General features: G+C 36.2%; 1 protein-coding gene across 3 annotated transcripts in view; it reads right to left on the bottom strand.

Annotated features, from left to right (window-relative positions):
- LOC120771617 (zinc transporter 2) overlaps window positions 1-21106 on the bottom strand; it is a 33474-nt gene extending 12368 nt beyond the window's left edge. For 2 of the 3 annotated variants that reach the window (XM_040099707.1, XM_040099708.1), the window contains exons 1-4: window positions 20352-21106; window positions 8200-8385; window positions 7535-7697; window positions 4493-4646 (exon numbers count right to left, since the gene is read on the bottom strand). In XM_040099707.1, the coding sequence (XP_039955641.1) occupies window positions 4493-4646; window positions 7535-7697; window positions 8200-8385; window positions 20352-20885 (1037 nt within the window). In that variant the 5' untranslated portion in view covers window positions 20886-21106. The remainder of the gene's footprint in view (window positions 1-4492; window positions 4647-7534; window positions 7698-8199; window positions 8386-20351) is intronic. The other variant, XR_005704986.1, reaches the window with a different exon arrangement.
- Between the last annotated feature and the right edge of the window lie 5121 nt (window positions 21107-26227).

Below are 26227 nucleotides of genomic sequence, written 5' to 3'. Positions count from 1 at the left end.
GATTATGTTGATCGTGCATGAACTCTTTGAGGCGTTCGGGAACCCAGCCGCATGCACATGGAGCTGCCTTCAAATCGCATTTACATGTTCCAATGTAAAAAAATTGTTTCCAGAGATTTTACATACTCTGTAAATTATTGGGTGTTGTTTCTTCTCTTGATTTGCTCTTAATTTTTGTCAAGCAATTTATTCAATTTATCACATACACTTTTTTTCAGCATTATTTCCATACCAAGTTTTTCCCAAATTCCAATCAACTTATCTTGTACTTGAGTAGTGAATTATTTTTGGGAAAATTTTTTTGTTCTGTTTTAGCACGTTCCCTTAAGTAAAAATTATATCTCAAGATATCCAGATGGGTTGGTAAATTAAGATCAGTCAAATCAATAGACACACCAAAAACAGTAACATCATGCTTGGGTATATGACTCATTGGGTTTTCGATAGTTCTTGATGTAGTTGATTCATCTTGCGGTGTAGAGGATGGTGGATTCTTTGTAAACTTTTTGATTTGGAGTGGTCACTTCACTTATTATTTTTTTTTGAAATACCATAGTGGTTATTGCTTTAGTTCTCCTCACTTTCAGAGGTAATAAGAATGAAATGGTAATTTCAATTCTATTTCAAAATTTGCCCCTACCCAAAAGTTCGACCCAAATTGGGGGACATCAGAATTCGTTTCAGAGGTATGGTTCCTTCGGCAAAGTTTCTTATTTTGATCCCTAGAATATTATTTTCATAGAGCAATGGGCGATTTTTTGGCCTCCCCACAAATCGACCCGGCCTAATATATATGTATAAATATATATATATAATTTTATTTTTTAAATATGCTTTTTGCTGCCATTGTCACTGATATGAGAGCAAATTTCATTATTTTGAAATAAAAGTCATTTGAATTACTAAATATTTTTATCTTTGCTATTATCAATTCATACTAAAGCATCAATGCTTTCGTAAATATTCATAAAATTGTAGGAGAAAGCTTACAAAAATATACATTTTTTTAATTACTGAAATTTGCAGTTTGATAGACTTGCTTAGATGGTAACCCCAATTTAACGAATTTTCATAGTATGAACTAGAAATAATATTAAATTTTCCGAATAGAGCTGCCTCAAATATATACTTTTAGTAACCACCTTAGAGTACTTAGCGTGCTTTCGGTAATTTACTAATCAAGATGATTGAATCATAAGTGACGCTTTTTCTGATTAAACCGTTATAAAAAATCCATGATTTACAATAGTAAAGTTTTATATCAATACTAATTGGATAAAAATAGTAAGACTTTTTAATTTAAATTAAAATACTTTTTTCGAGGTTGTATGACAGTCAAAGCCATCTGTGCCAAATGTCACGTCAAAATGATCATTAGTGTTTAGTATACGCTTCTCTTTCTAAAGGTCATAAAGTGCATTCGGCCATTTTTAGGATGGGTGAAATTATTCAGTAAAGGAGTTCAACTAAATTTTGTATGCGGAATGTATTTTCGTGTGCAGAAACGTTCAGAATGTTAGAAAAGGCCTTCGGTGATAATTGTTTGTTATGAGCAAGTGTTTTTCTTTGGTACAAATTATTTGTTGACGACGAACCACGACCAGGACGGTAATCAACATCAACTGATAATCATAAAATAAAATAAAGAAATCGATATTTGAGAATTGACTATCAAAGGTCAGATATTTTACCGGCATCGTTGGAATATCGGAAGGATTAGTGAAACCATTTTGAAAGGACACTTGCGTTCCAAAATCCCTTTTATCGAAAAACATCGTCGCGTTAATGTCTGTAAAACAATACTACTACCAGGATGTCATGAACCATATTATTAGTGGCGATGGGTCTCGAATCTATGCTAACGTCCCAGAAACAGACGACGAATCGGCCGAATATCGGGGCAAAAGCGAATCGAAGCCGAAAAACCATGTCAAAGCAGGTCAAAACTTAAGGTTACGTTGATCGTGTTCTTGGATTATTGAGGTGTGGTGCACTCCGAATTCTTTCCGACCGGCCAAACTTCCAACAAGTTTTATTTGAGTGCTATACGTCGTTTGCGCGAAGCTATTTGTAAGAAGTAATGAAGAGCTATGTTCTGGTGCAACCGAACATTTTATACTCTTGAAATCAAAGTCAGGGAAATACAAAACGTCAACTAGAGGATCGGGATATAAGCAATTTTTTTGGGAGTTCGAAAATCTATATATTAGATATATGGGGGCTCAAGGAAGTTTTGACTCTATTCAATCCATTTTGTTACACAGAATCACCATTGTCAGGAAAAGATTCTCTCTGTATTTCTATTGTAGATCTCAGACTAGACCGATATTTTCGTTCAAAAGTCAACTATAGATACACTACTTGATTGGTCCACATATTAGGTAACTAAGGGCTTAATAGTTTTGATAGGATTTGGGAAATTTTTGGTCACAACGTGGCCTTTGAAGAAATTAAATATTGTGTTATATAGGAAGTAGGCGTGGTTCTAGTCCGATTTCTCCCATTTTCACATTTTCATGATAAAGGAATATAAGAGGAATGCGACGTACTAAGTTTAGTGGTCGGGTCCCGAGATATGAGACTTCATCAAAAAGTGAAGAATGCCACGGCCGTCGTCCACGTTTCACACCGACTTTCATAATGCCCTATCATACCATCCCGGAGGCAAAATTTAATGAACTATATGCTGTTCTTTATTTATTGCGCTTTTATTAGTTTTGAACTTTATCCTTATATGGATGGTGAGCGGGAATATTTTCCGATTTCATCCATTATCAAACAGTAGAAATTCTTATCATATTCACGTTTAAGAAATTTGGTTGTTGTAGCTTTAGTGGCTTAAGAGAAATGTTCATTAAAATTATTAGAAGACGGGTTCACGCCCACTTTTCCCAAATTTTTTACCCACAGCTGTGTTTTACTCAAGCCACAACTTGTACGGAAGGGCGGACAGGCGGACAGTCACCCGGATTTCAACTTTTCTCGCCATCCTGATCATTTTGATATATGTATTTAACCCTGCATTTATCACTCTTAATTTGACTTCCGGCAATTCAGAAAACTCAAGCGACCGCTCGGGCGAAACCATTCTGTGTCAATTGAAGATATTAATTGTGAAGCGCTACACCTATTAAAGGCCATTCTGGCAATTAATTTTAACAATTCTTTCGAGGTTTGAAAAAAAATGCTTACTTTAAGCGATACGACGAAAAGTGTTACTATTTTTTGCTGTTAGTAGGATCATTCCTTTCGAGAATTGTACACCATTCCCATTTCTGAGTTGTCACAGAGATAACATAATAGAGGATCATTTTAGGTAATGGTGTGTGAATTAGCGTGTCAATGCTAGAATCGTCCTAAAAGACCTTAATTATTTTGCAAAAACGCCGTCAAGTAGAGCTCACAAAAATGGTGTTTCACAAAGCAGCTGAAGACGCTATATTCTTCAAATACATCATTACTGGCTACGAGACTTGGGTTTATGAAAACGACGTCGAAACTCTTCAACAATCCAGCTAACTGCGCTCCAAAACCGAGCCGAAAAACTGAACCACCACATTAATCATCTATCAAAAATCAAGATGATTTTGATCGCTTTACCTATGAATTTTTAACACATCTTCAAACGGGCAATAAGAATACTGCTTTGTTCTAGAATGATTGTGACTGACTTTTTGATCAAACACAAAGCGAATGCGAATACTCAGCCACCAGATTTTGCAGCCGGAGTTTTTTGCTTTTTTCGATATTAAAACAATCACTCCGGGGATTACCCAATGGGTTCATTGAAGCCATTAAAACTCACGGCATAGAAAGTCATCACAGTCGAGGTTTATAATAAGTGCATTGGCTCAAAACTAGCCTAGGCGAGACATCTTTAAAATGCCTTGTTTATTTTATATGCAGTTTTTTTTTAGTTTTGGTCAGTCAGATTCAAATTTTATCAGATGGTAAATACTTGTGCCTTGGACATTCATACTAAACAAACCTTGAAGGACTTATATCTCCTACAATGAAACATATATCTCCTATTATGAAACCGAACCTTAAAACAAATACAGAACACTTTAGTACGAATTTTTTTCATTTCTCTCTCTATATTTCACCTAGCATTCTCTTAATATAATGATTTTCGATACTCCAGCTGACTTCGTGTCGGCAATACTGTTCAAGAAGTGAGTTATCATTATAAAATTGAGAGGAAACATTGTCTCTATAATTTTTTTGTTTTAAGTCTGTATGAATAAAATCAGTCCACACCTCTCCTTAGCCTTATGTATGTATCTAAAATAAAATTACCGGCCTTTTAGTTAATTTTAATCTATGCACGTCTAATAATGAACGGTGAAATAAGTATGCCTGTAACTTTTGTCTCTTACAATTATGTGACAATGCTTTGCAAATCCTACCTGATATTCTGCTTATATATGTACATACATTAAAAGTAACTAAATTTAAATTACATATATTGTTTATATTTTATTCTACTTACACAATATTAATCAAAATGCCAATGCCCGATATAATCATCATAGTGTCGGCTTTCAAATCGAAGTCATTGGAGTATAAACGTTCCATAGCCACAATAATTAGTGTTGCGGTTAGTATCCAAATACCTAATATCGATACAATGGCGCCCATCACCTCTAATGAATATAGTACAGGAGAGCAAAAATCGTTATGTGTTAGTTAAAGTAATAATAAGCAGTCAAAGGACACTAACTGGAGCATATAAATTATGGATTATAATTATTTATTTAAAAAATATATTCGAAATTCGAAATACTTGGAAAAATATCGAAATCAGTGGCAATATTTTGTAAGTGTTTATTGTTTATTTCTTAATATATGTAAAAGAATAATAATTGCCAAATAAAGGATAAAGCAAAAATTTGTATTTCAAAAATTTTTCTCTTACAAAATTTACAAATAAACTAAAAATTGTCAATTAACAGCTGATTAGTATTTTCCACTCCGCTTTTAGTTCAACTCTGTAACGGTAATTACACCCGTTGGCATAAAAGCGCTCAATGGTCATTTTGATAGGATGGTTGAGGTTATCCTCAAGTTGAAACAATTGAATCCTGCCTAAAGAGAAACAATATAATAATTTTCTATGAGTTTGATGGGTTTTTTAATGAAGACTTGAATGTGATTTATCGTATAATTAAAAAATTTTCAAACTTACAACAATTTGCGGAAGTATTATATGGTAAAAAGGTGTTCAAATAAAGAAAGCACTGTCGAAACTAGTTATAAATATCACTAAAGTTAGCACTATTGATGACTAACTTTTCAAAATATATAATAACTTTTTCAAATGTGTTTTGTTATAATGTAAGAGGTACAGGGATAGCTTGAGCCACTGTGGAGGTCAGCAAGTGGCGGACAGCTGAACGACATCCAGATATCCAGATTAGCTATAAATCTTCAATAAACATTCCCCGAACAAAGCAACAGATATGGAGGGTGTAGCCTAAAAAGCTATATTTGCCCAATGAAGTATCTGTGATGGGTTGAATCGTTATCCCCATAAAAAGTGACTAATCTGTAACATCTCGGAAGCGTTGACTAAGAGTGAGCGGCTTCCTAGGCAGTGTCTGTTAGGAGCGGCTGAGCTAATCACCTATCGGTAAAAAGACCGACGATATCCAGCCACTGCAATGATGGACCACTTGGACATTGCATCAGAAAAAACTAAAAGTACGAAAAAAAAAGTAAAGAGATCGCATGGAAAAGAAATGCCGAAAGACAAAGTAGAGTGAGGCGTCAGAACCAGAGAGGTGCAGGTACGATAGGGCATGAGGGCCTACGTGAAAACTGCAAGGCAAAGCACAAGGAACTGAAAAAATCTATAAAATATAGCAAAGCTACGTGCTTCAAGGAGCTTTGTAATAAACTCGATGAAAATCTGTGGAACGGGGCGAATAAGCTGGTCATGCCCAAAGTTTGAGGTCACAAAGAGCAAGCGCCGACCTGTACATGTACATGTATATATGGTACATATACAAATGATCAGCGAGTTGAGTCCATTTGACCATGTTGACGGACAGGTAGTCTGTATATGCCCGAACTAGTCCCTCAACTGCAACTGCAAAACTGCATATTCGTCGGAACCGCCGATATGGGACTACTGTAGCATAGATACTTACTTACGAACTGACCGTTTAAATGCAAGTGCTTTACCTTTTATTTGAAAAGGTGTCTTCATGAAATTTGGAATTACTCATTGGTTTATATAATGATACATTCTTGCAAGAAATTTTTAAAATTGGATTTTTGTAGCCATAGATTACAAATGCGTACCATAGAAACTGACCGATCAGAGTCAAGTCCTTGTAAGCAACGCTTTTTTTTATTTGACGAGATATCTTCTCGAAGTAAAGCACACAATCCTAAGACATTGTCGGAAACGCCCACCTCGGACCACTAGCTCTCATACTAGCTGAACGATTGGAATAAAGTTCTTGTATGGACAATTTTTTCATTTCACGAGATATCTTCACGAAATTTGGTATGGATTATTACTAAGACAATGTTGCAATATCCGAAAAAATTGCTCAGATTGGATTACAGTAGCATATATCTGCAATACAAACTAAACGATTGGAAAGATAACGTGTTTTTCTTATTTTGTATTTTAAATTCTTATATTACCAAATTTTATGAAAGAAAAATCTTAAATAACTTCGATTCCTAGAGTGGTATTGAGGTATATACAATAGTTAGTCCTAAACGACGCAATAATATATTTAGAAGTTAATTAGTGATTGGATACTACTCTCTAATTGTGTTAATTAAGAAAGCATCAAATTTAATATGGATGCATGCTTAAAACAACTTTGACTTATTTTAGTGGGTTTTCGGTTTCAGCGCTTATTTAATTAATAAGAATGTTGGATAAAGGTATGAATCGAAGCATCGAAAAAGTGGGTGTAGATTTGTGCTAGTATAAATGACAAGCTGAAGAAAAAGTATTGAAAAAATATTGCCGTTATATAAGCTTACTGCTAAAGGGGGTGTATTTTATCTAAACTTCATCTCTTTCTGTTTAAAGGATTTGATTAAAAACCGAATATTTTTCGAGTGTTTAAATCTGTTTTCTTCATAATATTATTTTTATATTTAAATAATTGTTTGCCTGCTTTCATATTACTTTGATAAAATAAATACTGACATTTATTAACAAGAAACTCATTTCTAATAAAACGTTGCCTACAATTAGGCGCAAAATAAATTTTAGTTTTTAGCGACGTCGCAAACCTTAAACGGGTATAATACTAATCAGCCATATGGAGACTAATGATGACAATTATTTAACTTAAAGAGCCGCTTAGAACTAGATGTTATGATTAAAATAATGTTTTATAATAATTTTTTTGATGAAATTGTTAAATAAATTGAAATATTTTTGTATTAAATACCGCCAATTCAGTTTAATTTTTCCACTACCAATTTTTTCGATTTTATAAAAAAATGTCTTTCAAGTGTAGCTGTAAAAATTGTAAATACTGTTGCCATGCAACGCACTTACCCATCCGTTTATAGCCGAAGGACATACGGTCATCGGGCGGTCGTCCGCCCAACCAAATTGCCACTAAACCGATGACAAAACTAATGCAATCGGACGCCAAGTGGGCGGCATCCGTCATGATAGCCAAACTTCCGGCCATATAGCCGCCAAGGAATTCAACAATCTGCGCAAACACAATACATAATTGAAATGGAAATGCAACGCCAAAGGCAATAGCGGCAGCGCACAACAGCGAGTGTACGGCAGGCAGGCAGCCAGCAAGGGAAAGTGTCGGCGAATTTGTTGATTTGCGCGCTACAACTGCACGACTTGGTTTGAGCACACATGTATATATGTACACACACACATACGCTGCAATGCTGGTGTTTGATTAATTAAGTGCGAGCCAGCGACCGACCGGTTGTGGGAATTTCACACGCCACATTAGGCGACGCGCGTTACTCATACGCCATGCGCGCCGCCAGCACAAAGGTGAAAATAAGTGTTGCGCTCGCCGCGGGGCTGGCACGTGCCGCCGTAACATAACACTCGCTGGATGCACTAAACACTTTTTGCATTAAACATAAGCGCGCACACACACACGCGCGGAGGATTTATGCTGTAGTTGGCGTGTTAAGCGCGTATGTGCGTGCGTGGTTCGTCTGCTTTGTGATTGATTTACTCACCATGAAAACGCAGCACAGCGTAATTGCTAATAAAATTTTGAATTTCGCATCTTGTGTGGATTTTGTATGCAGATTTGCGCCAAATCCGGGTAATTGGCAATGGCAGGTGGCGGCGGCGGCAGCAGCGTTGTTGGCGGCAGCGGAAGCGGTGGTGAACTGCTGGTGTGCGTGGTCATGGTAATCGCTCTGTGCGGGTGGGAGAGCAAATATGTACAATAGCAGATGAGTGTTTACAAAAATAATAGAAAATATAACAAAAACAACAACAGTATGTATTATATTTGCAGAAATGCATAAATGAAGCAAAACAACACGTATGATTGCATGTATACATATATGTATGAATATGTCCTTTTTTGTATGCACTTGTATGTCTGAAAAGTGGCATGAAATTGTTCCAAATATATTTGCTTCGATGAATGGCTCTGCGTTAAATAAATAAACAAACAATATTTGCATACTTTCGGCCGACTTTAGTGCTCCGAACACACACGCACACATATAAAGGGTGCTTTTTTGGAGACAAGTGATTTTCAAGAAGAACTAAAATGCATGTAATTTAATGTTATGGCTAAGCACTTAGCTTTACTATAAAGGGTTTGTAATTATGTTCTTAAAATTTAGCTCGAGCAAGCGACTTGAATATATTTCAGCCGAGGGGTACAATTTTCGACTATTCTTCTCCCTAGCATCAATCGTCTGAAGCTTATATGCATAGAAAAGTGACTTCACACAACCCCACAAAGAATAGTCCAGCGGTGTTAAATCACACGATATTGAGAGCCCCGCCACATGCCCAACAAACGAGTAAATACGCTCACCCAAAGTATCTACAATAAATTGATGACTTCGTTAGCTGAATAGCTTCAAGCGCAGTCTTGTTTTAACCAAAAGTCATCCACAACAACTTACTTAAATTCAGGCACGGATAAATCATTAATGTTGGATCTACAGCGTTTCCATTGACTGAAATATTACGGCCGGCTTCATTTTTGAAGAAATAATGGACCAATAATTCCCTCTGCCAATAAAACACAACAAAAAGTGACTTTTTAAAACGTAACGGTGTATAAACTTGTTTGCTTGTGGATTGTGATCATTTTTAGGTTAGATAAATAGGCCAATTTCTCTTGATGCCACGAATAATCTCACTTAGATAGCTAGAGACGCCTGTTCGTTGTGACGCCCCCAGAACTCTTACGTCTGAATCAAAAAGATCGCGTATATTAGCAAAGCGTCTAGAGCCTCGACAAATATCAAATCCGACCAATTCGCCGGGTTCGTAAAAAGTGTTGCAACCGGGATGCTTCAACTTAGTCTGATGAAAGTTGGACAGTAGAAAGTGTCTAGATGTTTTCACCTCATCTTTTTCGTTGCAACTTTGACAAGTTGCATCCTCCAGACTCTTCAGTCTTAGTGCATGAGTGCCGATTGGACACCTACCATTGCAGCGATTTGAGCCTTGCTATGAGTTAACAGTCCAATGGAACTTTTACATTCCACTTTGAGCCAGAGGGTTTTCGTAATCCCATAAGTACTGGTTGTAAACCATTGCTTGCTAGTTCGCGCGAAGCCAAGGAAACCCTGCACTTTCCTATCCTGATGGAATTTGGATATTAGTGCCTTTTCTTTCCACCCAGACAAGTTTAATATGGAAACAGCTTGATGCTGCTACTAGTGAGGTCATGCATTCCTTGATTAGCTTTGAACTAACGGTCTTCATCCGATAGGTGACTTGCTGAGAGTCCTCACTGCTATGCAACTAAGACAACGAATGCTTTCCTCACTATTACCTCAACATTGAGCTTCCAGTATAGATTTCTGTGAAGAATCAGTCCTAAGTACTTTACAGGGTGATATCGAGAGCCCCCAATGATGGAAGGGGTACGTTTGGGATTATATACCTCTTGGTAAATAAAACCTAGACAATCAGACGGTAGTCCGGTCGTCCCTAAAATCATTTCAACAAGTCATTTACTACTAAATCCAGAGTAAATGTCCGCTCCGCTATGCTAGAAGATTTAGGTTCGTTTCGATATCAAACCGGCTTCCGGCCGCAGCTTCATCGCTGAACAAAGTTTTCTTGTAGAATTCGTGACCGTTGACCAATTCGGTTTGGGCACATTCACCGAGCGTGCGATGCGCTTGATAGTCGTTCGGCCTCAATCCTTACACAAATTGGATTCTACAAGTCTGCAAACCATGATTCTGCAGCAAAATCTTCCATAGTGCTCGCCTCTCCTTAGATAGTCTGCTCTACAGCAGTACCAGCGTCTTGGGTGCACACTGTACGGCATCCCTGGGGATGCGCATTATTCACAGGAGTAAACATGGTGCGAAACACATCCGTAGTTGTTCCAATTTCGACTCTTCTGGGCGATATGATGACCGAATATTGGACGCAGCGCGGAGTGAGTCTGTTTGTTATGAAATGGCAAACCAAACTGTGAATAACTAAAATAACAACTTTCAACAAGAATACATTGAAAAGAGTATTGTCTCATTGAAAGCCACGCGTCTAAGAACAACACCCGTTTTATAGTTGGTTGTATTGTTGTGTTTGCCAATGCACATGCCACATGCGCTATTTGTATGCTGAAAAATTCCTGCAAACGCAACTCTATTATTTATGCCCGCAAATTTGATTTGCTACCAGCGAATTCTCGCCAGCGTTTTCAATGGAAATTTCCTATGCAATTCTAATTTATTTACATGAATTTATCATTTATTTGCTAATTGTTGTTATGCCGTTGTCGTGCTGGCGGTGTTTGCAAAGTTTTGCGTGTTTTTTGTTTACAGCCGCGGAATGCGCGGTGCATAATTCATGTGAGAAACACACACACAGTCATATATATACATATATGTATATATATACTCACATACACACATATATGCATATACAAATAGAAATTTACTTATACACACACACACAGAGATCGACAAAACTCATACGCTCAATGGCGCGATTTGTTTGCGAAAGCAAAGGGCGCATTCATGTTTGACTTACTCACGAACACGAACAAATTCACAAATACAAGCATGCAAATAAACACCCTCACACACACTCACGCATATTTCCATAGAAAAAAGGCTTGTGGCGTGCAATTTAAATTTCACCAATGCATTTGCCACTCAGAACTGCGCGCTAAATTTCGGCGAAATGCTTTGAAATTATGCAAAATAAAACAGAAAAACAACAAAAATCGATAATCAAATGGAAAATCGAAAATCGAAAACAGCAATAATCATAATACACCATTCACCTGTGTAAACAGCTCCGACATTTTTTCGCGCATTTTTATTTTTCCAAAAGTAAATATTTAATTATGAATTTGTGCAGCTACCGTCTATATTTGTGCCGTTATGCGCGCTGTATGCAAATTGTTTGCAGCTTTTTGATTTATCGAAATATGATTTGAAAGCGCTTGTTGATGCGCCGCGCGTTCTCTGTATTTCATTGCCGTATTCATTTCAGTAAGTTTTTCGATACTGCAAAGCTGTTGTAATTGTTTTTGCATTTTTGATGGCGCTGCTAAAAAATGATGCATTAGTGAGTTGCCGCTGATTGCCGGTGATAAAAAATGGATTGCATGCTAGACAAGCGAGTTGAAAATTCGGCAAATATTTGTGAGTGAGATTAGCTGATATTTAGAGGCAACTAACTGTATGCATTTTTGATTTTTTCCAATCTAAATTTGTTGGATAAAATAAATATTCAATAATATTGAGAGTATATTATTTTTTTATTGTGGTCATTGGCCATATTTTTTTGGATTTTGGTATGATTGAAAACTGTCTTCAATAATGACTAAATATTTTTGGGAGTTCCTGAAAGTTTACAAATCGTTTTACATATATCGAGAATATAAAAAATAATAAATGCTTAAATGATATACAAAAAAATTTAAATGATATAAAACACATTTTTAAATATTTTTGTTATATGAAACTGGATCTTTCTGCAGTTGCAAAATATTTTATATTTCATTGGAAAGGAACTTGGTTACTGAAAATCAATTGCTGATTTCACTTCCAAATTTATAAGGTTTCAAAATTTATACTACGCCCAAAAAAATATAATAACATTGTATTTATTTTGATTTCCGGGATGGCCTTCAGTTCCGTCTTCGCTGCGGCTTGAATCTCCTCTATCGTATAAAAACGGTGTCCCGGAGCGGTCTTTTGAGCTTGGTGACAGCCAGAAGTCACACGGCGCCAGATCAGGTGAATACGGTGGTTGCGGACCGATATGGGTTGAGTTTTTGGCGAAGTGATCACGAATTAAGGGCAGTATAGGATGGTGTATTATCGTGGTGTAAAAACCAAGAATTGTCATTCCACAATTCCGGCCTTTTTAGGCGGATAGCATTACGCAAACGACGCATAACGTTCAAATAATATTCCTTGTTGACTGTTTGACCGGTTGGAAGGAATTCATAATGCACAAAACCACGATAATCGAAGAAAACAGTCAACATGGCCTTGATTTTTGAGCGACTTTGGCGCGATTTTTGTGGCCTCGGCTCTCGTTTGGCACGATATTCGCTCGATTGATCGGTTGTTTCGGGGTCGTAAGCATAGATTTAAGTAATGCGTTTTATGACACCCTGGTAGTCGGAAAGCTTCGTTTCACACACTTCAACGCGACGCTTTTTTTTCCAAAAAATTCAATGTTTTCGGTACCAGTCGAGATTTGACGCGCTTGAGGTCCAAAACATTCTTCAAAATGTTATTGGCTGAGCCTTTCGATATGCCAACTTCATCCGCAAGGCCTCTAATTGTTAATCGACGGTTTTTCAACACCAAATCTTTGATTTGTTGAACGTGAGCTTCGTCGGTTGAGGTAGATGGTCGCCCTGGACGCTCTTCGCCTTCGACACGTTCACGGCCGGCTTGGAACTCACTATACCACTTGTAAACATTTTTTTTAGGCATAGCCTCATCACCAAAGGCTTTCTGCACCATCCTCAATGTATACGCAGCAGAAAATTGATTCCAAAAAACGAAAAACTCACTTTTAGCAACTCACAAAACGACACGTATCTCAAACACTAAAGAATATTTTGACATGAAATTTGACATAAAAGTGACTGACTAGTACTACCAACCTAAAAAAAAATAATTCTTCTTAAATTCAAATGTCACCTTATTTTTGGGCACATTTCAAAATAAGCTAGGTATAAAATTATGATATATTAATTTATAACTTTTTTTTTATTAAATATGCAACATTATTAATTATTAAATGAAAACTACATAAATGAGAAATAATAAGGGCGCCCACACGGCCAATGAATAACACATGTATAATCAAGGAAAAATTGCCTTGTTCGTTCGAGGCCCTGCGCTCAGGATCCTAACCCTTAGTTAGTGGAATTCTCTTTCTGTGCTTCGATAGAAATAAGAGCAGATTTTTCACATGTCGGCATTTTGATTTGTCGGCATATTTAAATTTTATCGGTATTTTGATGTGTCGACACTTTGAACTTCGGTATTTTTAGTGTTTCCCCTTTAAAATGTTGGCCGCAGCTTCGTCACATATAGTCCATCCGTTGAGTTCAATTCTTTTTCGATAACTCGTTTGAGCAATTCGACTAGTAACTGGCGAAAACCATGCTTGATGTGTTGCTTCAAGGCCTGAATTGAAGCGGAATTGTCCGCATAGATTTTAGACTTCACGCATTCCCACAGGAAAAAGCTGAACGGTGTGACTGACCCAAAACTTTAAATTATCTGCTCACCAAAGTGTTCTCTTAATACCTGTAAATCCATTGATAGATGCGATATGTGGGAAGAGGCGCTGTCTTGTTGAAACCAAATGACGCCTAGATCATAAGCTTCAATCTTAAGTAACAAATAGTCTGTTATCATGTCGTGATAACGGTCGCCATTGACGGTTAGGTTCTCACCGATCTAATTTTCGAAGAAATATTGACTGATGATTCCACCGGCCCACATACCATACCAAACCATTGTTTTTCAAGAGGAAAACACAGCTCTTGTATCTCTTCAGGTTGCTCTTTGTCCCAAATGCGACAATTTTTCTTGTTTTCATACCTATTGAACAAGAAATGAGCCTCATCGTTGAACAAAATTTGTTTCGAAAACATCGAGTCTTCTTGGAACTTTTCAAGAGTCCATAGAGCGAAGTGATGTCGCTTGTGAAGGTGAAGCAGCTTCAGTTCTTGTACAAGCTATACATATTTTGTACGCTTTCAATTTAAGATCTCGACGTAAAATGTGCCAAGTCGCTCCACACGACTCAACGGTCTTCGTGCAAACTCTCAGCTACGGCTGCTATATTTTCTATACTGCGTGCTGGACGTGGCGGTCGAATATTATCCAACAATGAATGTCTGAAGTTGGGTGATGGTGTTGCGAAAAGTGCGCTCAGTAGGCCGTAAGTTGGCGAAACGAGCGAGACACATTTTTAATAGAACGTGAATAAAGATGAACGATTTGTAAACGTTGTTCAAGCGTAAGTCTTCCCTTAATTATATGCCAAACAATGCTGAACAAAAATAACATAACAGCTTGACGCACGCGTGATCAGTCAAAAAGAGGTTTTCAAAAAAGTGTCTCTACTTGGATAAACCTATACATTTTCTCTCATATTCCTATGAAATTAAACCTCGTTAGCTCTATTGAAATATATGTTTCTGAAAAAATCTCAACCATGGAAGCTAAATTTATTCTATTAGATACATGGGGAAAAATTATCTCGTGAAACCGAAATCGTTATATCCGAATAGTGAGAAAACGGATGAAGTTGGAAGATAACCCCGCTCACTCACCATATAACGGTACTATTGAAAACTACTCAAAGCGCGATAAATCCACAGAACAACTTCGAGTTAGAGAGACTTCGAGTTATGGAAGGAAATTTGTATGAAATTTGGTTTCGATTATCAAGTCGAAGTCTCTGAAACTCGAAGTTTGTTTGTGGATTATGGTGTTCGAGTTATGGAAGTTCAATTGTCTATATAATTGCTTGGATGCCGCTCCTATGGTTGACGGGCAAACCGTTTCCCCGTGTTTTGATTTTTACAAATTGCAAGAGTATAAAATGGTCGGTTGCTCCCGAACTTAGCCCTTCCTTACTTTTGTTTATAACAACTTCTTTACTTTAATTTATTGAAATATCAAACATTTTGGCCAACTTAATCGATTTAAGGACAAGTTGGAAGCTCGAAATCATTGTATAAGCAAAGATCTGAACTGATTTCACTAACTTTTGCCTTTGCTCAGACATATTCAAGAACGTATTTTGGCAATTTTATGAATTTATAAGTCATATAATGACCGGCATATTCAGCACCGTTATGAATAAAATACGCATATCTTACTAATTTAAGTGAACATCTAATATTGGATAAAACATAGTATGATAGAAAAAAATGGGTAATATCAGGACTAAAGTTGATATATAGTGAAATTCACCATTACAGACAGTCTTTATAAATGGACACTCCCCATAACCGGAAAAATTTCGTAAACACAACGATTTCATAAAAAAAACAACTCCTATAACCAGACATACATATAACCAGACCAATGACCGCACCCGAACACTATTTTGGGAATATTTCGTTCAAATAATCTCTGATAAACGGACAAGATTTCATAAATTGTATCAAGCGAATTGTGTACAATTTCTTCTGTTTTGAGACAGTTTTTTTAGGAACATTACCTACAATGACCACATCAAAGAAATTGTCTTGAGCTGGTGCCATGTGGTTTGCGGTGGCCCAATGGAAACTAATGCGATAATTGTGATTGGTTCACTTCTGGCTGAGAATGGCTGGCATTTATTAATTCAATAGAAATATACTTAGTTCTGAGTTGCAGCTTTTGACTACGTCCGCATTTATGGACAGCTCCCTTAACCGGACAAAATATATGACGGTGGGTGTCCGGTTATGAGAAATTTCACTGTATTTGGCCCTATGCATGCGCACATGGTAGTTTCGAATACAATAAATCATATCCATCGCAATTGACTACAACAATATTATAAATTTTGCCTGAATTTTCTCCATTACCTACAAATCGATTTCCGTCGGCTGTTTTGTTTTTTTACAAAGGATAGGTTTGGCACAATTGCCGGTCTAATCAGTTACTTTTTGGTCATGCATTGTTATTTTATTAATAAATATTGGATGTTATATGCCCTATATAAAGTGGCTTCAACCATCGACGTTACAATTGACCACAACACGTGTGGGATGGGATAGATAACGATAGCTGAAAATAGAAGCGAGACCCAATTGCAGATAAAACAAGAGAAAACGTTAACTTCGGCTGCATCGAAGCTAATATACCTTTCACAGGTGCATTTCTTTTAATAACTATGTGTTCAGTTTGTATGGAAGCTATATGCTATAGTAATCCGATCTGAACAATTTCTTCGGAGATTAAATTGTTGCCTTAGAAAATAACCTGTGACAACTTTTGTGAAGATACATTGTCAAATGTGAAAGTTTTCCAAACAAGAACTTGATTCCGTTCAGTTGATTGATTGATCGTTCAGTTTGTATGGCAGCTATATGTTATAGTGGTCCGATATCGGCAGTTCCGACAAATGAGCAGCTTCTTGAAGAGAAAATGATGTTTACAAAATTTCAAAACAATATTTTAACAAGTAAGGAAGGGATAAGTTCGGGTGTCACCGAACATTTTATACTCTCGCATGATAAAGTGATAATCGAGATTTCATTATCCGTCATTTACATATTTTTCAAATACCGTATTTTTGTAAAGTTTTATTCCGCTAACATCACTGGTTCCTAATGTATGTATTATACAGAGAAGGCATCAGATGGAATTCAAAATAGCGTTATATTAGAAGAAGGCGTGGTTGTGAACCGATATCACCCATATTTCGTACATGTCATCAGAGTGTTAAAAAAATATTATATACCGAATTTCATTGAAATCGGTAAAGTAGTTCCTGAGATATGTTTTTTAGTCCATAAGTGGGCGACACCACGCCTATTTTCAATTTTTTAAAAAAAGTTTGGGTGCAGCTTTCTTCTGCCATTTCTTCCGTAAAATTTAGTGTTTCTGACGTTTTTTGTTAGTCGGTGAACACACTTTTAGTGATTTTGAACATAACCTTTGTATGGGAGGTGGGCGTGGTTATTATCCGATTTCTTCTCTTTTTAAACTGTATATGGAAATGGCTGAAGGAAACGTCTTTATAGAGTTTGGTTGACATAGCTATAGTAGTTTCCTAGATATGTACAAAAAACTTAGTAGGGGCGGGGCCACGCCCACTTTAAAAAAAAAATTACGTCCACATATGCCCCTCCCTAATGCGATCCTTTGTGCCAAATTTCACTTTAATATCTTTATTTGTGGCTTAGTTATGACACTTTATAGGTTTTCGGTTTTCGCCATTTTGTGGGCGTGGCATTGGGCCGATTTTGCATTCGAACTTAACCTTCTTATGGAACCAGTAAATACGTGTACCGAGTTTCATCACGATACTTCAATTTTTACTTAAGTTACAGCTTGCACGGACGGACGGACAGACAGACATCCGGATTTCCACTATACTCGTCACCCTGATCACTTTGGTATATATAACCCTATATCTGACTCTTTTAGTTTTAGGACTTACAAACAACCGTTATGTGAACAAAACTATAATACTCTCCTTAGCAACTTTGTTACGAGAGTATAAAAACTGAGGGACTAGATCGTATGTATACAGACGGACAGACAGACAGACGGACATGGCTAAATCGACACAGCTCAATATACTGATCATTTTTATATATACTTTATAGGGTCTCCGACGCTTCCTTCTGAGTGTTACAAACTTCGTAAAAAACTGAATATACCCTGTTCAGGGCATAAAAAAAGAAAGACCGAAATGTGTGAGTATGAAGAGCTTGATAAACTGCCCAACAGGGGTAGTCGTCTGAAGAACAACATCAGCTGCTCTGTAGAATATGGTCTGACGAAAGCATGCCCGATGATTGGAATTTAGTGTGCTCTGCCTAGAGCTCCCACTCCCGGAATGTTTTCGAATTCCCGGGATTTCGGGATATCGAAATTTCATTTCCCGGGATTCCCGGGAAAAACGGGAGAAAATAAAAATTGCTAATTATTGCTTATAAATTTAAAAAAATTAAATTATTTTTTTTATTTCCAATCAGTTACATAGATTCAATTAAGTATGCCCATGTTCTTGGGTTCTTTATAATAAAAAAATTATTATTTAATAATAATTATTATTTCTTATAAATTGAAAAAAATATATAATTCACTTTTTATTTCGAATCAGTTACATGAATTAAATTAAAAATATACCTATGTATTTGGTATTATATATATATTATTTTGTCAAAAAACAAATAATAAAAATCAGAGATCGATTTCTGTAGGAACTAATAGTATTTTAAAAATACAAGCGCATCCATTGTTTCATCGTTTAAACTAGATCTGATTTTAGTGCAAATGCTTCCAGACACTGAAAAACAACGCTCGCATGCGACACTAGTTGGTGGTATTGTCTTTAAAAAATTACAAGCAACCTCCAGATTGCTGCCAAGCCCGCCACCCCCAAGAAGTAAATTTATTTCCTTTGGTACCGCTTCCTCTACTGATAATGAGACATCTCTTTTTAAAACGCGAGATTCTTTGACAGTTTCTTGCAACCTTTCCTTCAACGTTTTTTCCTTTTCATTTTCGATTATTTTTAAATCGATATCGCGATTCTCAACATCATTAGTATTGTACTTTTTGACAATTAACAGCTGATCAAACCAGTGCTGTAACTTTGATCAAACAGTGTTGTAAAGTACTAAATTCTTACTAATTGTTTTTTGGCAGTGTTCATCTATTGTAAATACAACTTTGTTTATGAAAAAATAATAATTAACAGTGTTTAAAAAAAAGGACAAAAATCCCGAATATCCCGGGAAATTAATTTTAAATCCCGGGAGGAGTTTTAAGTCCGGGATCCCGGGATTTCGGGAGCCCAATCCACAAAAAGGGAGACCCTTCAATCTGCCCCAACTACAGTGGGATAAGCCTCCTCAGCATCGCATATAATGTTCTATCGAGCGTAATTTATGAAAGACTGAAGCCTATTGTCAACAAACTGATTGAACCTTATCAGTGTGGCTTTAGATCTGAAAAATCTGCAATTGAACAGATTTTACCATGCGCCAAATCTTGAAAAAGACCCATGAAAGGAAAATTGACACACACCACCTCTTAGTCGATTTTAAAACCGCCTTCGACAGCACGAAGAGGAACTGAAATTGGTATTCCCGCAGAGCTAATACGATTATGTAAGCTGACGTTGAGCAATACCAAAAGCTCCGTCATGATCGGGAAGGACTTCTCCAATCCGTTCGATACCAAATGAGGTTTCAGACAAGGAGATTCCATATCACGTGACTTCTTCAATCTTTTGCTGGAGAAAATAATATGAGCTGCGGAGCTAAATACTTATATAAGATACACTCTTCTATAAAAGTGTACAACTGCTGGCGTACGCCGATGATATCAATATCATTGGCCTCAACAACCGCGCCATTAGCTCTGCTTTCTCCAGACTCGATAAGGAAGTGAACGAGGGCAAGACGAAATATCTCCTGTCATCAATCAAACAGTTATCGCACTCGCGACTTGTCTCCCACGTGACTGTTGATAGTCATAATCTCAAAGTCGTAGATAATTTCGTCTATCTTGGACATACATATTTATAAATTACAACCATAAGTAGAGATACATTAACTTTCAGACTTAACTCTCTTAATACAGTAGCTTCTAGGGAATACGATTATCCAAATACGACACACACAATGCACTCGCCAAGCCATCATTAAGTCATTATATTATGAAAACGACTGTCTATACCTAAAACTGTGCCCATAATAACAATGTCGGAGCCAACCGAAACAATAACAATCACATACATAATTACAAATGTACATAACAATAGCAACAACAATTACATATTTACACCCAAACATGCACATATATGAAAATGGGTAAATTAATAGCGCCGGTGAATGTAGAAACAACAATTTATATACAAACAGACATACATACAAGTATTACACATATGTAGTACATGTGTATGTAAGTAATGAGTAAGCCTTTGTTTGATTAAATTTAATATGAATTTCACTTGCATTATCATTTCCGCCAAGCAGTGGCACCTCCATCGTAGTGTCATCCGCCTCGTAAGCGTCCAACAATAGTGATGTTGACGACGTTTTCGCTTCCATGTCGGCTAAACTCAACGCCACTACTGTTCCTGTTGTTGTTGTTGTTGTCGCTGTTGCTCTTGACATCACAGCCGCTTTTGTCTGATTAATGCTGTTGTTGTTGTTGTTGCTGTTTGCGTTGACACTGTCGAAGGGACTGTACTCCCAACTGCTGCTGCTGCCGCTGCTGTGACTATTCATGCTATTGCTATTGCTGCCGCTTCTATTGTTGTTATTGTTGTTGCTGGTGCGCACTGCACGCGCCCGTCCGCCGCCGCTGCTGCTGCTGGAATCGTTGCTGCTGTCGGTGTAGAGCAGCGCTTGTAGATTCTCGGCGGCATTATGAAGGCTTGTATGTGTTGTTGTTGTTGTTGTTCTGTTATTGTTGTCTACGCCTGCTGTGGGAGCATCCTCATCGCCGGTGGCAGACGGTTCGAGTAGCAGTTGATATTTGGACATATTCCCAACTTATTTAGACACTTGTGTGCACACTTACTTATATATATGTATGTATATGTGTGAGTTCATATGTTCAGGTGTGTGTGTTTGTGTTTTTATTGGATAAGCTTCGATTGTGCTTTATTTGATGTTTTATCTATTTTCGTTTTCACTATACACTAGTCATACACATAGACTATATACATATGTATATGTAGAGGCAGAACATACATACAAATATGTATATGTATATACAGTTATATAGTATGTACATATGTAGATGTGTATATATTTTCATGTATATTTCTATGTTTGTTGTTGTAGTTATTTGTGCCTTTTTTATATGCACCTCGGGTAGTCGCGTTGTGTTATTTTTAGCTGAAAATATTATTCAATTGACTTTATTGCTGTTAATGGTGTTTGTTGTTGTTTCATGTCACTGTAGCATTGCTTTAGCTTCAATTGCTTTTCACACTCGAGGTGACAAAGTGTAAACCGAGGAAAAAATTATTAAATTTGCATTTCTTTGTCGCAATTTGAGCGGCAATTTGTGTGTTCTTTATGTGGAAAATAACCCACGGTTAATTTGGTGCACTGCAAGAAATTTTTGATGATTTGCAATATTTTAGAATCACTTGATATATTTTTGATTATGAAAGAGCCCTTAATTATTTATTTTGTTTTACCCATATTTTATAAAAAAATGAAACAAAATTAACATTTATTTTTAATGTTGATATTTATAAATACGTTCCACAAGAAGTTCGTGTATAAGTCAGCGATATTATGATAAACGAAAGTGAGTTTCCTAAATAAGTTACACATTTAATTTTTGGTGGATAGTGGGGACATCTGATAAGTCAGAAATATTCTTGCGGTTATGGGGTTTTCAATACGTTCGAATAAGTTCCACACTTCATTTTATTCTGGATAGGCTCTCTGTATAATCAAATAACTTAACAAATTTTCTTTTGGCCAAAACTCTTTTTTTTTAGCAACACAATTGAATGCATTCCACATTCCATTACTTTCTTTGTAAGTTTTGGCGATCATTAAGACGTTGAAAATCTTCTTAGTGAAAATTGGAAATCATTTGACAAGTCAAAAATATTATTTTTAGAAAACCAGACTTTTGTTTCTTAAAGAATTCCAATGCGTTCCACAACTAATTAACCCATTACTTTCTAGAAAGATTTTAAGGATTGTCTAAGAAGTGACAAATGTTCTCATGCAAAAAGTTCTAATTTTCAATGCGTTCCAATAAGATCCACACTCTATTTCTTTTTTAGTGAATAGTAGGACTCATTTGGCAAGTAAAAAGCATTATTGCTATGGCTATGTACTCTTGTGTCCTAACACATTCCAATGCCACATGCTCATTATTTTATTGGTATTTGAGAAGTGAGCAATACTCATCTGACGAAAAATCTTTTGGCAAGTCAAAACATTATTGTGAAAAGCAGACTTTTGTTTCCTTACAAATTCCAATGCGTTCCACAATTCATTATTTTATTGATGAGAAATATTTTCAGTTCTCAACAAATTACAATGCGTACCCTATATATTTCATTGTTTTTATGGTAGGCTTTGGGGAACATCTAAGAGATCAAAAATATCCTTATAAAAGGAAAGGTTTGTATTTCTCAATAGATACGAAGAAGTTCCTCTCCATTTTTTGCTTAGTGGATATTGGAAAGCATATGAGAAGTCAAACACGTTTCAATACCATTATTTCTAGCTTCATATGAGAAGTCAAAAATATTCTTATGACAGAAAGTGTTTTCTTTTCTCTATCCTTTTAAACGCCTTCCACAATTTCAATCTTTTCTTGGTAGACATTGGAGAACATCTTAAAAGTCAATAATATTCCAATGTTAAAAAAAGTTATTATGCAATGTTTTCCATTGAGTTCCACACCAATTTCATTCTTGGTGGATGTTGGGATTCATTTGAGAAGTTCAAAGTATTATTTTGACAAAAAAAGCTTTTATTTCTGAAAACGTTTCCATTCCAAATACTATTTTGTTAGCCATAAGTGAGCACTCAGAAGTCAAGTAAGAAATTTTTTCTCAACACGTTCCAATGCGTTCCATATTTAATTATTTTCTAAGTCGGTATTGGTAGGCATTGGAGAAGTCAAGAATATTTTTAAGGCAAAAAATTTATTTTTCAACGACTTCTTAGTCATTTCACTTCAGAAATGAAACTAAGGTCGTTGATAATCTTAATATCGGAACCATATCCTTCTTTCTTAAGAGGGGAACAATATATAAAACTTCCCTGGAAATATTTAATAACGATGTTAATAATTTAGTTAAGCAAGTTATCTCTTTTCTTCCGATAAAAGTGTAATTTTTCGGAAGCACCGGAACCGTAGTTTCGAACTCACGACCTATCGAATAGCAATTAAGCTCTCAACCTACTTAGCGGTGGCGGCTTTCATTGGTACTTCAATTAATTTTTATCGATTTATTGCCTTCGAATTGTGTATAAATAATTCAAAAAGCTATCAGAATCTTAAATAAAAATTCTGGTTCGTTGATATGGAATTGATTAGCGGGTCATAAACTATTGCCCATTAGCTCTTCTTATCTTATCTCAGAGAAAACATATAAGTTTGTTATTCTTTTTCAAATTATTGACATAAAAGAACTTTTTTGTATAATGTTCAGTAAATTGAAAATTTAACTTTTTAAAGCTTTATTTTTAGCATGCGACGCTCAACAACCTATTTGCTTAGTTTTGCTATAAATTCTCTTTCAAAGTTTACAATAGTCGTCCGCGCGTGGTCTGGACTAATTCGAGTTCTTCTTTAAAAACTGTTGGCGAACGCATTCAGTTTGCTTTGAAAACAGAAAATTATGTGAAGGAAGAATGAATATATCGACCAGATCAATGTCAAAACTTATTCGAGATGATCTCCACATGAAATTCTACCCTTTCTTATGCCGCCTTCAAATTAATCCCCACCAGATGTAATACACTTATGCCAACGCTTTTTCCAGTCCTCGAAACACTTTTCATAAGCACTTTTTGAGATGGCCTTCAGCTGTCTCAGCGAATTTATCTCCAATCTACTGAAAACGGGTTCCATTCCGATGATTGTTGGTTTGTTTGCAAAACTTATAAACCCATGTCTCATCGGCAGTTATAAAGCTCTCCATGAATGTGAGATTGAAATTTCACGATCGAGCATGTCCAAAGAAACATGTTTACAGTACTCTTTTTTAAAAAAATTCATCTTTCTCGGGGCGAGTCGAGAAAGAACGCATTTCGTACCCAAAATTTCCACCAATTTAATTCTAACGGACTCGCGAGATATGTTGAGCTCCTTTGCAATCTCTCTAACACATGCCTGGCGGTTTCCAATTATTATATACTTTCTTTTTTTTAATATTTTCATCAGTTGAAGAGGTCGAAGGTCGTTCAGAACGGGGCATGTCTTCAAAGATGGCTCGACCGCCTTTGAAGGCCTTGTATCATACGTAGGTTTGTTTTTTTTTTTTTTTGATAAAACTGAATCACCGTAAGCCTTCTCTAACATTCGCAACGATTCCGCAAACGACATTTGGTTAGAAATACATAATTTCAGACAAATCCTTTATTTGAGAGATCGCGCTCATATTTGGCATAGTAATTGGACATTCCACCAAGTTAGCAAAATACATTTTTCTGAAATATTGTTTACCCAGCGAATTTAATTACAATGTATTATATGGACACCGTCAAGGAGTGGATACTGAAACATTGTATCGTTGGGAAGAGTTGTAGTTTCAATTATGGCACCAATATTCTTACAAATGTTACCTACAGGACCAATAATCACAGAATCGTCTATTAAAGGTATCACTGTCTAAAACAGCGCTGCCAGATCGGCGGAATCGCCGAATTTTTCGAGCCTGCAACAGGTCGTGGGTATTATCTTTTTTTATATAATATGAATTCGGAAGATAAAGCTTATCGTTTTATCTTTTCAATTAGCGAAGATAGAAAAAACACTCATTCTATACTCGGTCGATCAAGAGATGCATTTGGAGTTTTTCTGTCTTACCCTTTAACAACTTGTCTACTATCTTTCTTGCACTCTCACAATGGTTCTGATTCGACGCTTTGACAATTGGCACTTCCTTTGCATCTATATATGGTATAGCATAAAGTTATGATATTGATCTAAGAACAATACCTTTTCATCCTTTACTTCTGACTTATAGCTTTTATTTTAATCTGAAAGTACTATATTTTAACTGGTTTATCAATAGGAACGCTACAAAAGTAGACTGTGAATTTTGTGAAAAGATCTTGGCCTACATCCTTACAAGATCAAATTGACGCAAGAACTGAAGCCGCTTGACCACCAGAATCGTCGTATGTTCGTGAATTGGGCTGAGCAACAACTTGAAAATGTTTCGGATTTTCATCGAAAAATCATCTCCTGTGATAAGGCTCACTTCTGGCGAATGGCTTCGTCAATAAGCAAAATATGCGTTATTGGTTAGGCAGCAATCCACACGTACTTCATGAGTCGCCATTGTATACCGAAAAAATTCGGTTTGGTGTGGTCTTTGGGTTGTGCTTCTTCCGTGATGATAAAGACCGGCACGTTACTGTGAATTGGAATGATAATCCAATATTTTTGGCCCGAATTGAATGATATAGCGCCACAAGCCGCACAGCGAATGTTACAATCGATTTATTGAAAACCAAGTTCGGCTCAGTCAATTGGCCGCCTTGGTCGTGTGATTTGACGCCGTTAGACAATTTCCTGTAAAGCTAGACTGGACGTAGTTGGTCTATGCCAGCGACGATTGATGAACTTCGTACGAATATCGAACGTGAAATTGCAGCAGTGTGGGCCAATTTATGCTTGAAAACTGTCGAAAATTAAAAAAAACTTGTGTAGCATTTTGTAGTTTTCTTATTGAAAAACCCGTTTTATCAGACTAGTATTACTTGAGTTTATTATGTGATTAACAAAAATTAGTAATTTGTTAAAATGATAAATGTAACTCGAATAATCAATCAAAGTCTAAGAAGTACTGAGTTTTATGTTTAGTGCATTTTCAGTCACGTATTTAGTCGACGATAAACCTTTGGGTAAAATTTACAAGTTAATTTTTAATATTTTGAGTTTTTTCAGAAGAACAATCTCAATAAATAACGGCTCAACGAAGCAAACACAAGCTCGAAAGTGAGTATTTTATATGAATTCTTTTACAGACGGCTATCAATGTTATTGGATTCCGGCTACTTTTCCATCAGTGAATTTTTCATATATTTTTTCGAATTATGCTTTTATGCAATTCTATATATTGCACATAAATAGTGCACTGATGTGGTTTTATATAGAAAATATGCGATATCGA

This window comes from Bactrocera tryoni, chromosome 3, assembly GCF_016617805.1.
Source record: "Bactrocera tryoni isolate S06 chromosome 3, CSIRO_BtryS06_freeze2, whole genome shotgun sequence".
In the NCBI taxonomy this organism is placed as follows: domain Eukaryota; kingdom Metazoa; phylum Arthropoda; class Insecta; order Diptera; family Tephritidae; genus Bactrocera; species Bactrocera tryoni.
This window is presented reverse-complemented; position numbering and strand designations above follow the sequence as displayed.